The sequence below is a fragment of the Etheostoma cragini genome, chromosome 4 (assembly GCF_013103735.1).
Source record: "Etheostoma cragini isolate CJK2018 chromosome 4, CSU_Ecrag_1.0, whole genome shotgun sequence".
Classification (NCBI taxonomy): Eukaryota; Metazoa; Chordata; class Actinopteri; order Perciformes; family Percidae; genus Etheostoma; species Etheostoma cragini.
The window spans coordinates 1,284,785-1,298,521 of NC_048410.1; the positions used below are offsets into that span (position 1 = coordinate 1,284,785).

Consider the following 13,737-nt stretch of genomic DNA (forward strand, 5'->3'; position numbering starts at 1 on the left):
CCGGCACGAGAGGAGCGGGTCTTGGCCTTAGCTCTAGCCTTTCCTCCGGTTTTTCCCCGTCCAGACATTTTGTATATTAGAATATGGGATATGATACTTTCCCGTTGCCTTAAACCGGCCTTATATGTACCTAGCTGCTTCGTGATTGGTCCAACTGAGCGTAAGCATGATCGTCCAATCAGAGAAGAGATCAGTCAAGTTGCTGTGTTCACAACAAGACTACGTTTAAACTGCACGGTGTTTCAAAAGTAAGTATAGCAGATTAAACCGGATGTTCACTAATTACCCCATCATGTTGTTATTGTTCCGTTCTGTAATTTGCCCTTTTAGCAGGTTCAAGGGTAAAACGCGAGTATTTAAAAAACAAACACTAAAATACAAACATTACATTTCCATTTGCACTAGTCTGGCCTACTGTAGTCCGCCATCAGAGAGTTGTTCTGTCAGACTTTTAGCGGTTAATTGAAAATAAACAAATGAGAGAACAAAACAATGTGTTATAATCCAAAGAAACAAGTCTCAATATCATAACCAACAGAAAACATAATGTTTTAACTTGCAACCAACAGAACATTATGTATTGTGTACGGTACATAATGTTTTGACATTTGCTTTCATTCTAACCCCAACCGGCCGTCAGACACAGCCTACCAAGAGCCTGGGCCTGGGTCTGGGTCTGGCCCAGGTTTCTGCCTAAAAGGAAGTTTTTCTTCGACACTGTCTCACTGTTGCTTGCTCTGGAGGAGACTACTAGACCTGTTGGGTCCTTGTAAATTCTGGAGTGTGGTCTATCTGTATAGTGTCTTGAGATAACTCTTGTTATGAATTGATACTATAAATAAAATTTAATTTAATTGAATTAATTGTTATATAAATCTCTCTGTATTTTGACTAGTTGTGGTCTCCGGAGACCACCAGGGGCTACCAAGGGCTTCCAGTGGATCTGCAGCCAAAAGGGAAATATTTAATTTTCCTTACAATTTCTTCCATAGTTATCAGTCTACGGGTCCTTGACGTGAAAAAATCTCTTAATACATCCATGGAAAAAGTTTGGGAAGTGAAACAATCAGGTTCTAAATGGCAGGGTGAACTTAGATGAACTAGGATATTATAAATTGCAGTGTACAGTATGTAGAATGCACATCTGAGTTCAAACCCTGGTTGCTTTGACATGTGGCATGATGAGACTGGGATTGAACAATGCTCCTTTGAAAGAAAAGAAAAAACAGTAATTGTTGCTCGCAGAACACTGGAGTAACTCGTTGCTTAGTTACTGACATTACTTTGAGTCACAGTGGGACTGTTTAGAGGACCAGAGTCACACAATCGCACAAACTGACAGGTGGAGGCAGCGGTAGAACAGCAACTCCCGCCTTCTGCAAGGTAAAATGTCTTTTTGTCAAAGGGGTCTGGGGGCTTTGAAGAGAGCAGAGCAACTCCAGTTTCCCAACTGGGAAAGAATAAACGTGCAATATAAGAACATTCTGATAAACTAAATTAGTTTAGGCTAAAATGAAGTAATAAACAGAACAAGAAGATTTCACTCACTAGTTTTTAACGCATCACCAGCCTAATAATCACATTTCATACAGACATATTTTTGAAAACTCCCCTACTCACAGACCCTCTTTACCCCGCCCACTGACTAAAACACTAAAAGCTATTGGCTGAACACAATTGTCTCATTTACCTCTGTTGTTAATACCAAGTTCAAGTAAGATTAAGTTGTACTTCCTTACTTTACTTGGTGCGTTGTTTACCGATTGTAAAGTGTGTGCGCGTGCGTGCGTGCTATATATAGCAAACCTTCCAATCAATGCAAATGTACAATATTAATAAATAACAGATAAATTGTATTTCAACGATATTATGTATCAACGCACATGAAACATTTCTCTTATAGAGGAAGTGGGTGGCTCTTAAAAGAGCCGTTGGTTTGTAGTTTCTGGGTTAGATTTTGTAGTTTATCCTCCGAAGCCGTACAGGGTGCGGCCCTGCCTCTTCAGGGCGTAGACCACATCCATGGCAGTCACAGTCTTCCTCTTGGCGTGCTCGGTGTAGGTGACGGCGTCCCGGATCACGTTCTCCAGGAAGACCTTCAGCACACCGCGGGTCTCCTCGTAGATCAGACCGGAGATCCGCTTCACTCCGCCGCGGCGAGCCAGACGGCGGATGGCGGGTTTGGTGATTCCCTGGATGTTATCACGGAGAACTTTACGGTGACGCTTAGCGCCTCCTTTACCGAGTCCTTTGCCTCCCTTTCCGCGGCCACTCATTGTTACAATAGTCGATTGAACGAATGGCTTCACCACCACCGACCGGCTGTATATACATCTTATCTGCGGACGTAAGGGAAGACAGATGGCGCCAACGTTGGTGGGCGGGGCCAAATCCATCAGCCCCGCCCACATCATGTTTTAACCGTTCCTCTTTTCTTTTGATGATTATGTATCCATGTGTTTGTTTTAGCCTTCGTGTCTTCCTGCCTCTATAGTAGTTTTATACTTCGGAGGTTCAGAGTGAAGCTTTACAGCCTCATGTACCTTTGTTTTAAATTCAGTATAATAATGTTAAGTCCTTTCTTTTCATTATGGTAACTAATTTCTAACGAATAAGTTTCTTTATGAAACATCTCCTTCTTGCCAGGTCATCTTTCTCTGTAAACAAAGTCCTGATAATAACAGTTTGACTTGTCATTTTCTAAAATCAAGCTTTATTGTTTGGGACTTTACTTCAAAGATACCTCACTTTATCATTCTTTTTCAGGACAAAGTCTTTACATCACCCTTAGAATACAATAATGTATTCATAATGCAATTTTTGAACACAAGATGGCAGCAGGAGACAACATCGTGGTGACCTGGGGAAGGAATCATTACCAAATGTAACAAACCACAGAGAGCTTCTCTGACTACATACTGGATGTTTGAGAGAGATCAGAAACATCAGGGGAACAGATTTGAAATTATAAAAACATATTAGCCTTTATGCTGAACAGTTAGAGTCTGAAACTCACATAAGGACCATGTAGGTCAATGAAACAAACTAAGTTCATTTATTTGTAAAAAAATAAGTAAATGTCCCCAAAACAAGTTTGACTGCAACTAAACTCTCGAGCCCCACTCCATCTATCTATCTATCTATCTATCTATCTATCTATCTATGAGCAGCTTAACCCATTTTTGTCACTAAATTATCTCATGCATCATGTTATCATTGTGTGTGTTTGCTAATTGCACATTTACACGTCATCAGTCCCAGTTAGATTCAAGCTGTACCAACATTTCCATCTCTGTAGTTCAACGCTTTCATCACTAAAGCACATTTCCTTCAAGGTCATTATTTAATTTTACAGTCCCCACAAACTATTCACGGCAAGATATCTAATGTATCGGATTAAACCAACAGGAGTTGTTGGGTCCACCAAAGAAGTGTGGCCAGTCTTTCTTTAATGGCTTCAGGGGTGACTGATCACACCTTTTCTCTTCAAACATACGCCGTCATTGTGTCTCATAGATTAGTCTTCGCATCATTATGGATCCGTCTACGTAGTCAAACACATCAGGAACAATATTCATAAAAACGCAGCTTAATAAGAAGACAACAGAAGTACAGGTTAAAGTTGAATTGATAGTTTCTTCACAGTTAAGCGTGTAACATAATTTTGGCACAAATGGATCCCCATAATTACCAAGAGGGAAAAACACATTATGCCAAAATGATTGGGTAATATCTAAATTTATTTAATTTTAGCTCGTTTTTTGTTCAAAAGCTGACATTTATTGCTCCTACTTTTGCATTTTTCTTTTAAAGTAGGCCTATAGGTTTCTTAATTGAAAAACTAAATTTCAACCGTTGGGTTAACTCTTGATTATTAACAAACTGAAGGCTACAGTTAATGGCAGAACAAGACTAAAAAGGAAAATGCTCTTAGAGGATGATGTGGTGGCTCTTAAAAGAGCCGTTTGTTGATGAGACGGACTACAGCTCACTTCTTCTTGGGTGCTGCCTTCTTCACTTTGGGCTTGGCAGCCTTCTTTGCGGGGGCTTTCTTGGCTGCAGAAGCCTTTTTCACCACTTTCTTGGGGCTCTTGGTGACGTTTTTGGGGCTCTTAGTGGCCTTCTTGGGGCTCTTGGCTGCCTTCTTGACCGCTGCGGGTTTCTTGGCCTTCTTCGGGGACTTGGCGGCTGCGGGCTTCTTGGCTGCCGCTGCTTTGGGCTTCTTGGCCGCTGCGGGCTTCTTGGCTTTAGGAGCGGCTTTCTGGGCCGGCTTCTTAGCCTAGGTGTCAACAGCCTTGTTCATCTTGAAAGATCCGGAGGCCCCGGTCCCCTTGGTCTGGACAAGAGTCCCCTTGGCCACCAGGCTCTTGATGGCGGTCTTGACGCGGGCCTTGTTCTTGTCCACATCGTAGCCTCCGGCAGCCAGAGCCTTCTTGAGGGCGGCCGCCGACACGCCGCTCCGCTCCTTGGAGGCGGCCACGGTCTGGACCATGAGCTCGCCGACGCTGGGGCCGGTCTTCTTCGGTTTGGACACCTTCTTCTTGGCTGCTTTAGCCGGTGAGGCGGCTGGAGCTACTTCTGCCATCTTCTACTTATGTTTCTGTTCCAACTCACAATAACACAGAGTCCGACTGAACTGATGAAAAGTACAGAACACGGTGGAGCACTTAAACACACCATGAGAACCGTGGAGACTCAACCCACCCCCGTCGGTGGCTCCTCCGTGCAGTCTGGAGGCCACTTTGTGTTTTCTCTTCACTGAAAAAAGCCTCCAAACTAAATGTGGCAGAGGTGGTGCAGATTGTCGGTGCCGGGGCCGGTAGCGGACTCGGTTCTCTTCATGTTGTAGTCCCGCAGAGCTCCGATGCTCTCTGCATTTAGTCTGTGGAGCCTCCAAACCTCACCTCCTCCCCGCAGCGGACAGCACTGCTCAGCGGCTTTTCCCACTCATTTCTCCTCTAAAATGATTTAAATCGCATCCCAGTTTCATTTAAAGCCGTTTTCCAGCTGGTCCACATGATTGTTCAGGGACTCGAGGTTAAAACAACCACCTGTTGCTGATGAGTTGGTTATAAATTGAAGTTATTCTGGTGGCAGCAAACACACTGAACATGGCCGAGTTTAGCCAGACTTCCTATCAGAGCTGCTCGCTGGGAACAGCTCCTCTGCTGAGGAATACGTCAAATAAACCGTCAATTTACAGAATAATCCCCATCAGCCCAAAACCTATCATAATAAAAGGAGGATTTATCCTTAGTCATAGGCTACTGCTACTCACTTCTCCAAGGAGACTACACCATGGGTTACAGTTTTTTTTGATAACATATTTGGATTTCTTTATTTATGTATTCAGAAAACATAACATTCACAAACCATTACAAACATCACACAGGGAGATCATTGGTTACAGTTAAACTGAATTATACCATTACTGAATTTTGTAAAACTACATTAAGTTATTCTAAGTCATTTTAAGCATGCTTTATGCAGCTGTAGACTGTTTGTTGAACTTCTGTGTTTCAGGTTGCCATGTCACATTCATGTGTCTGTTGACGCTTTTGGTGAATAAAGTGATTTTCATCAACTTTCCATCAGATTATCTCTCAATTCAAATCAAACCAGCTGCTAAGCTAACTGAAAACAACACCATGCCAATCTCTAGGTATGGTGATGGGTATGTGATGATAGGGGGTGTATTTGAATTCCAAAGGCCAAGGGAACTTTATCAGGATGCATAGTTTCCTGATCCATGAAATAACTGGCTTTTAAAAGTGAAAATGTGCCTCTATGGGAAATCAACATAGGGGGGGGGGGGGGGGGGGGGGGGGGGGGGGGGGGGGGGGGGGGTGTATACTTATGTCCACTGTATTTTAAGGGAGAAGATTATTATTTACATTATTCATTCCCATCATCCAGCATGGCTCAGACCCCACATTAGATACATTTTCCAAAATATGTTTTTTTTATTCCTCTTTTTAAATTAACTTCAGCGTGGGAGTGTAAACTCATTAAAGCCCCTGTACGCTGCTGAGGTTGAAAGTAACTTTGGACTTACTTTAAAACCTCAGATCCATACAGCAGCTCAGATTCTACAGAGCTAAAATTAGTAAAGGCATTTTTCCTTACAGCTCTTTATGACCCAGTCATTTTTGCAGTTCTTTCATAATTTGTTATTTTCCCTCTTGGATGGATGGGGATAATTTTGTTCCAAAATGATTTCGCACACAACTGAACAAGAGACAATGAATTTAACTCTGACCTGTACGTCTGTCGTCTTGTTATTAGGCTGCATTCTGATGAATATCGTCCTGATGTTTGACTGCAGAGGGATCCATAACAACGCTGCCTCAAGGCGTTCATCATGCGTTATTGGCCTTGGTACAACAACCTCGAACTGGACATTAAGAAACGTTTGTTCGGCCACATTATCTTCATGGTGCTGTATTGTTTTGGTAAAGTTCTAACGAAGCATCCGGATATGAAACTGACTTTATCTTCACAAACTCAACTCAAAGCAAACCTGTGTGCTTTTACTAACTGAAGTGTAGTCAGTGCCGAAGGTGCAACAACTGATGAATTGCATGTAGTCTATGAATCTGTATCAAGTGCTGGTTGCCTACAGCACCGGAAAGAATTTCAAATTTGGGATGCAGCTAAGTGTAAAGTCACAAGTCTGTAATACATTGTGTTTTGGTTAGGAGCAGATTTTAAACAGGTTAGGACATTTATGGTTATTCTTTCTAGAAAATCTGGGTGTTGATCCCAGATTTGGTGCTAAATAAAAACCCATCATGTGGCACATTAGTACATTGAGTTTGAGGACCATCTTGAAAAAAAATCCACGCTGGGATATACTGTTGAAAACGTCATGGTTCTCTTTGTCAGGTGCATGGCAACACTAAACCTGTTTTGTTGGTACGGAAAATGTTCGGTCTCAGGCATCTGGATCAACGCTCAATATCTCACAACATTGGAAACTTTATCCAGTAAGAAAAAACAAACTTGTATTTAAGAGAACAGAATATTGCACTGCAAATTCAAATTGTCTTCCCAAAAGCCATCACCACTCTGAACTCACACATGCACTGACACCACTTCACAGCCCACTGCAATACTAATAAAAAACACCTAAAAGGACACTGGAATTCTGCAGAATTGTGCAATTTCATGCAGTGCAATATTCACTATTTAACCATTTCATACAGTGGAATATTTACTATTTAACCATTTCATTTCAGTGCAACATTTAATATTCAGGACTTTTGATACACCAAACAATTTTAGCATAATGAGCATAAAGCGTTTTTTGCTTCACTACCTACATTTGATATTTTTATGTTTCCTGTCAACACTGTAAAGGTTTTGCTTCACTCTTGTTGCACAGGTACTGCACTTATGTGTAGTGACAAGGCCTTCTCTTCTAATACAGGTCTAAACATTAACAGGTAAAATACAAAAAAAGTGAAATGACATAACATTTGTGTACATAGTAGTTAGATGAATGAGATTGAAGAAGTGTAAATGCATGAAGAGAAGCAGGATGAGTTCAAAGGCCTGTGGGATGAAGCAGTGCCGGAGCCTTGAGGTGCAGGACCGGGTTTTTTGGGGTAAAGGGTCCTAATAGATTAATGTGGATTAAATGTGATACCACGTAGGAGATGCCACAGAACTCCACCGCCGGGTCACAAGTGTCAAACGTAAAATCATGAAGAAAAGTGCTGAATGCATCGGCAACTTTCGGCAACAGATGTCTGTATATATATAAATACACGTTTTTACCTAAACCTTTCATGAAATGTAATAAAATATTGACTTTTCTCAACTTATTTATTATTGCTTTCAAAAGTTTTTATCAAAGTTTTACAGGAAAAGAGCAGTTTGCAAATACTAATACAATACATGTTACGCTATATTCTGATGAAACGTGAATAAAGAGCAACAATACAGTTCATAGTCTATGAAGCGCTGTCAGTGTATAAGTTCACTTTGTTCTGTAATGTAACTAAAGTGTATTTCAACTCCTCCACTGCATTCAACCTTCAGTTGAACATTAACATGACTGCTGCTTCAGCCTGCTGCAAACTATCGGTCTAAATATCAGCTTTAAATCAGACCTATGGCCTGAAACACACCTGAGTCACAGGTGAAGCAACACCATTTGGCAGTTTAGTTATCATCCTCACCTTTCAACACTTTTGATGCCTTTTTCATTGTTACGTGACACTTAATATATAGATTAAAATTAAAGGAATGTACACTTTGTTGATGGATAATCAGACCATTTCAAAACCACTTCAATTTTTTTTTCAAATGCTATAAAATTGAATAAGACGTCCCAAAAGTAGAGATTGCCAAAGAGCGTTGTGTGGAATCAATCATGTTATTTTGGGTAATTAAAAAGAACATTGACACAGTTTGTACAAATTGGACAAATTGAGGGTGAATGTTATAGAGGAGGATCTTCTCTCTGTGTTAGGGAAACAGGAAGTGAGGGTGAAAGCTGTCTTTAGTTTGAACAATGATGAAGAGAAGGAGATCCGAGAGACCAAAAGCAGAAAGGCCAGAACATCAGATATGCCTCCTGTCAGTGAGCAGAGGAGTTTTCTATCTGAGAAAGAACTTATTATTATTATTACCATCATCTTATGCAAAAAATCTCACCTGTACCCTGCTCTGATGTCACGGTTACATGATCGACAAGGACACAACAGGATGCAACGTGAATGGTGTGTCCCACTCTGCATGCAGGGAACTTCCTCTGGCTTCATGGAGTCATTGACAGGTTTTAATTCTGCTGTGAGATCTCTCACAGTCTGCGAGTTAATTATAATAATTTTATTTACAGGACATAGCAGGATGCAGCTAATGATGAAAAGCGATGGCTTGACTTTAGTTTAAAATCTTAACTTTCAGCAGGAGGTCTTTTTAAGGCCAGACAAAACGTCTTAGACTGATGTAAAGAAAACATCCCAAACACACAGTGTGTTACACGTTGTCTTCTTGTGTTTGTGTCAAGGTTCACTCATAGTTAGCATTAGATAACATTCATTAATAACAACATTATCTGAACCATTAAAAAACAAGTTTTAGAAGACTTTGTCCTAATTTCATGAATCAACTGGAGGAATTCACTTGTTCTGTGACTTTAAATCTAGATTTTGTGAGAATGTTTTATATAAAAGTAAAGACTTTAAGGTTTAACATTAAGTCTACAAGCACTTAGCACTATGATTACCCTGATTCTTTAATGTCACTTTCTTACAGTTTTTGCTTGTTAGCAAATATTTTTTTAAATAAACTATTAAAGAGGATTTTGTAGAGATGAATCTTTACAAGAGCAATTTACTGTATACTGTTGATTATTAATTGATTAAAAAGGTGTTGTCAGAGGAATGAGCCCTTTAAATGAGGAGTGAGCAAGACAATTTAATACGGGGTCATTGTGTTTATGTAGGGTCATTTTAACTTTACTAGACATTCAGATAACGTAAATATAAATCTAATATGTTTTTATGTCCTTTCTGTAAATTCAATTAAGCATAGGCTATATGTGTCAAATTTCATTCAAAAGCCAATCTGTAGCGTAGGCTGGAAGACTACTCTTTGAGGATGATTAGGTGGCTCTTAAAAGAGCCTTTGTGGTGTGTGGAGCAGCAGACAGTTTAAGCTCTCTCTCCGCGGATGCGCCGGGCCAGCTGGATGTCTTTGGGCATGATGGTGACCCTCTTGGCGTGGATGGCGCACAGGTTGGTGTCCTCGAACAGGCCGACCAGGTAGGCCTCGCTGGCCTCCTGCAGAGCCATGACGGCGGAGCTCTGGAAGCGCAGGTCGGTCTTGAAGTCCTGAGCGATCTCTCTCACCAGGCGCTGGAAGGGCAGCTTGCGGATCAGCAGCTCCGTGGATTTCTGGTAGCGACGGATCTCCCTCAGAGCCACGGTACCGGGTCTGTAACGGTGAGGCTTCTTCACGCCGCCGGTGGCCGGGGCGCTCTTCCGGGCAGCCTTGGTGGCCAGCTGCTTCCTGGGGGCTTTGCCTCCGGTAGACTTACGGGCGGTCTGCTTGGTTCTTGCCATGGTTTCTCTTTCTACGTTAAGAAGAAATGTAAACCGAAATTAAGAGCCACGCGGATCTTAAAGTGTGGGACCGGATGTGAGATATTGTGTCGCAGATTAAGACCTCCGGCTCGGCGGCTCCTGATTGGCGAGGGGCTCCGCTGGAGCTTAGCACCGCCTCAAGGAGCGACCCACCGCCCGCATCTCCGTCGCTTATTGGCGGACAATCCTTTCAAAAAGTCCGCCAAAAATGCAAGAGCGGGCCGCCCTCTGCTGCTCTGCTGGAAGCCTCTTTTCTGGTTGGTCTGGCTGGAAATGACCGACTCCCGCGCTCCGCGGACATAAAAAGGAGGGTTTCAGCCGTCGGTACAACACTTCTCTGAGTCGATACTCACGAGAACACCTATAACGTTATCTCGTACGCGAGCCTAATAGAAGCAAGAGAAATGTCTGGACGGGGAAAAACCGGAGGAAAGGCTAGAGCTAAGGCCAAGACCCGCTCCTCTCGTGCCGGGCTCCAGTTCCCGGTCGGCCGTGTTCACAGGCTGCTCCGTAAGGGGAACTACGCTCAGCGCGTGGGAGCCGGCGCCCCCGTCTACCTGGCGGCCGTGCTGGAGTACCTGACCGCTGAGATCCTGGAGCTGGCTGGAAACGCTGCCCGCGACAACAAGAAGACCCGGATCATCCCCCGCCACCTGCAGCTGGCGGTCCGCAACGACGAGGAGCTCAACAAGCTGCTCGGCGGAGTGACCATCGCTCAGGGCGGCGTGCTGCCCAACATCCAGGCCGTCCTGCTGCCCAAGAAGACCGAGAAGCCCGCCAAGAAGTAGAACTGTTTATTCTGACTGGACACTAAACACAAAAAGGCTCTTTTAAGAGCCACCCACACACACTCCTGATAAAGAGCTCGGTTTCACATGTGTCATGGAGAAAATGCTGTTGTCCAACCTATGCAGAAACTAAACAAATACTTAAGTAAAGCCATGAATAGTTGAGAACTGCAAGTGTTGGTAATAGAGTATAACCTTAGAGAAACTCTAGATGGTCATACATCTGTGTATACACACACACTATATGTATGATCAATACTTAAATAAAACCCAATAACATGTAGAACATTTCACTTCTGCAAAGAAACATTGTTTTAACATCAGATAAGAACGTCCAAACCAAAATGGTTAATACTACGCCAATAATTAAACATGGTAACAGATGCTCAGCAGAATTGTGTATCTACTTGTTAAGGTTAGCTGTAAAATGAAACGTAGAATGGGCTAATTCAGCATTAAAAGCTCAAAGACTACTTAATTGGATGGGATGTAAAACACATGGCATCAGTAATTAAGACACACCGTATGAGGGTGAGGGTTATACCTTGTCAACTCAATTGGAATTTTTTTTCCATTGATTCAGTAACCCATAATGACAAACTGAAAACATGCTCTTGCCAGAAAACATCCATTTTCCATTAAGTGTATCTGAGGTTATGCTTAAACAGAGTTAAGAGAAATAGAGAATAATACAAAACCAGAGGTGTAGTGGTGTTGGGGGGGTGATCATGCAGGAATGAATCTAACATAACCCTCTTGTGTTTGCCCTACAGTGATCACAGAGCTGCAACAGAACATTAAAACTGACCCGGTATAAAACATTCAAAAGAACAACTATTGTGTAAATATAATGTGAAGTTAATCAGATAACAAAAAAATGCTTTTTCAGGACTCTGCAGTGGATCTTAAAAGAACTTGTTGGTTGAAGCCATCAGATAAATTGTCTCGCTGTGAATAGTTTGTGGGGGATGTGAAATTAAATGATGCCCTTGTTGTGCTTTAGAGATGGAAACGATGCGGCCACAGAGATGGAAATGCTGGTACAGCTTTAATCTGATGGGACTGATGACGTGTAAATGTGCAATCAGCACACACAAAAGGATAACATGATGCATCAGATAGCTTGGTGACAAAAATGGGTTAAACTGTAAGAGCTAAATAGGAACTAGTTATAGTAATTTAGTTCCAAAGAGTTAAAATGGTAAATTGATAAAAAAAATGCATGATCTTGTCATGTTTATGTCTGATAACATTTCAGTATTACCAGACGATACGATGTCACCATGATACTCACGTCTCAATACGATATTATTGTGATTTTAAACATATTGCAATTCATAACAATTTTTTGTTACTGTTTTGTTTTGAACTTTTCTTGTTCACCTTCCAAAGGACACAAGGAAACTCAAATGACCAACTAGCACTTTTATTCTAATTTTGCCTTTCTCAGTCTGTCTACTAGTAGGTTAGGTTTTAATCCTCTGACAGAACCACAGTTAACATTTTTAAATAAATTTTAACTGGCTTAACACTTAAGCATTACACATTGAATAAAGAAAAAGATGATTCCATAACAATATTACATAATTGATGAAATTCAACAGAAATTAACTTTGTACCATTCTTTTGTATCTTACTTTAATGTTTTTCAAACTCAAAATAAACAATTGTTTTAGCACAAACCCATTTAACACTAAATCAATTAAGTCAATGCTGCAATATGTGTTCATTGTGTGTTTTTACTTGCCTTTTTGCACTACTTACATTTGAATTTGCACTGCTGACTGTTCTATTTACCCTCTTCAGAGACACTTGAAAATATAGGATTTTCTCGCCTAAATTTTTACCCTTAAAAAAGTGCTGCAGTTTCGACATGCTTTGGCCCTCTGGGATGACCCTGAGTTCATTGGGAAGTTAACACTCTCAACTTGTTGTTTCTAGTGGCAGTGTGACACTAGGCCTTACTGACACAGAGCTCCAGAGGTTAGAACACAGAATTTCTATTTCCGTCCAAGTAAATCATCTGAAAAATTAATAAAACCACTACTGTAAGCATATCACATGGGCTACATACTAAAATAGTACCCTGGCCACATGTCTCAACTTAGAACAGAAAAAAATGACTTATAAAATTGATTTTATATGAATTTATTTCTACAGATATGTCTGTGCGTTTGTCTTATTTCTAAAAAAGCCAAAAAAGAGCTAAATACAAAACTTCTGAAATACAAAAATACATCCACATCACTCACAGATATGTCTGAAAGAAGTACATACATATATTTATAGAAATAAGTAATCATAATTTCATGAAATGGTGAAATGCCATCAGAAGGCCATATTTTTACCTTGAAACCTTGTTCATAATTGTAATAGTATTCCTTTCTATATTTCTTCAGTACATATCAATGTCCTGCACTTACGGAACCAGTGTATATCCTGCACCTGCTGCTGTTGCACTTCTGGTTAGACCTGAACTGCATTTCGTTGCCTTTTACCTGTAACTGTGTAATGAAAATAAAGTTGAATCTAATCTAATCTAATCTAATGTATTGATTTTCCCACCTCTACAGGTACACTGTTCGGAGATAGATAGATAGATAGATAGATAGATAGATAGATAGATAGATAGATAGATAGATAGATAGATAGATAGATAGATAGATAGATAGATAGATAGATAGACAGACAGATAAATAGATAGATACATGGATAGATAGATAGATAGATAGATAGATAGATAGATACAGTGGTGTGAAAAAGTGTTTGCCCCCTTTCTCATTTCCTGTTCCTTTGCATGTTTGTCACACTTAAGTGTTTCAGAACATCAAACCAATTTAAACAATAGTCAAGGA

The 13,737-nt window shown here is 41.0% G+C and overlaps 3 protein-coding genes across 4 annotated transcripts in view; 1 reads left to right on the forward strand and 2 right to left on the reverse strand.

The window, feature by feature from the left end:
* Positions 1–13,737, reverse strand: part of LOC117944112 (histone H3) — a 34,321-nt gene that overhangs the window by 7,049 nt on the left and 13,535 nt on the right. The window contains exons 4-6 of one of the 2 annotated variants that reach the window (XM_034870677.1): positions 9,745–10,078; positions 7,024–7,029; positions 1,943–2,286 (exon numbers count right to left, since the gene is read on the reverse strand). In XM_034870677.1, the coding sequence (XP_034726568.1) occupies positions 1,965–2,286; positions 7,024–7,029; positions 9,745–10,078 (662 nt within the window). In that variant the 3' untranslated portion in view covers positions 1,943–1,964. Of the gene's footprint in view, positions 1–1,942; positions 2,287–7,023; positions 7,030–8,060; positions 8,063–9,659; positions 10,081–13,737 lie in introns of those variants that run through there. The other variant, XM_034870676.1, reaches the window with a different exon arrangement.
* Positions 3,909–4,620, reverse strand: LOC117944110 (histone H1-like). Its single transcript, XM_034870673.1, is given in 1 exon segment — positions 3,909–4,620. A coding segment is annotated over 1 exon segment (597 nt). The 5' UTR covers positions 4,586–4,620; the 3' UTR covers positions 3,909–3,988.
* Positions 10,484–10,914, forward strand: LOC117944114 (histone H2A-like). Its single transcript, XM_034870679.1, has one exon. The coding sequence runs from the start codon at positions 10,499–10,501 to the stop codon at positions 10,880–10,882; it is 384 nt and encodes a 127-aa protein (XP_034726570.1). The 5' UTR covers positions 10,484–10,498; the 3' UTR covers positions 10,883–10,914.

Bases quoted from the DNA above. Each gene is read 5' to 3' on its own strand.
- LOC117944114 (XM_034870679.1), top strand. From the start codon at position 10,499: ATGTCTGGACGGGGAAAAACCGGAGGAAAGGCTAGAGCTAAGGCCAAG.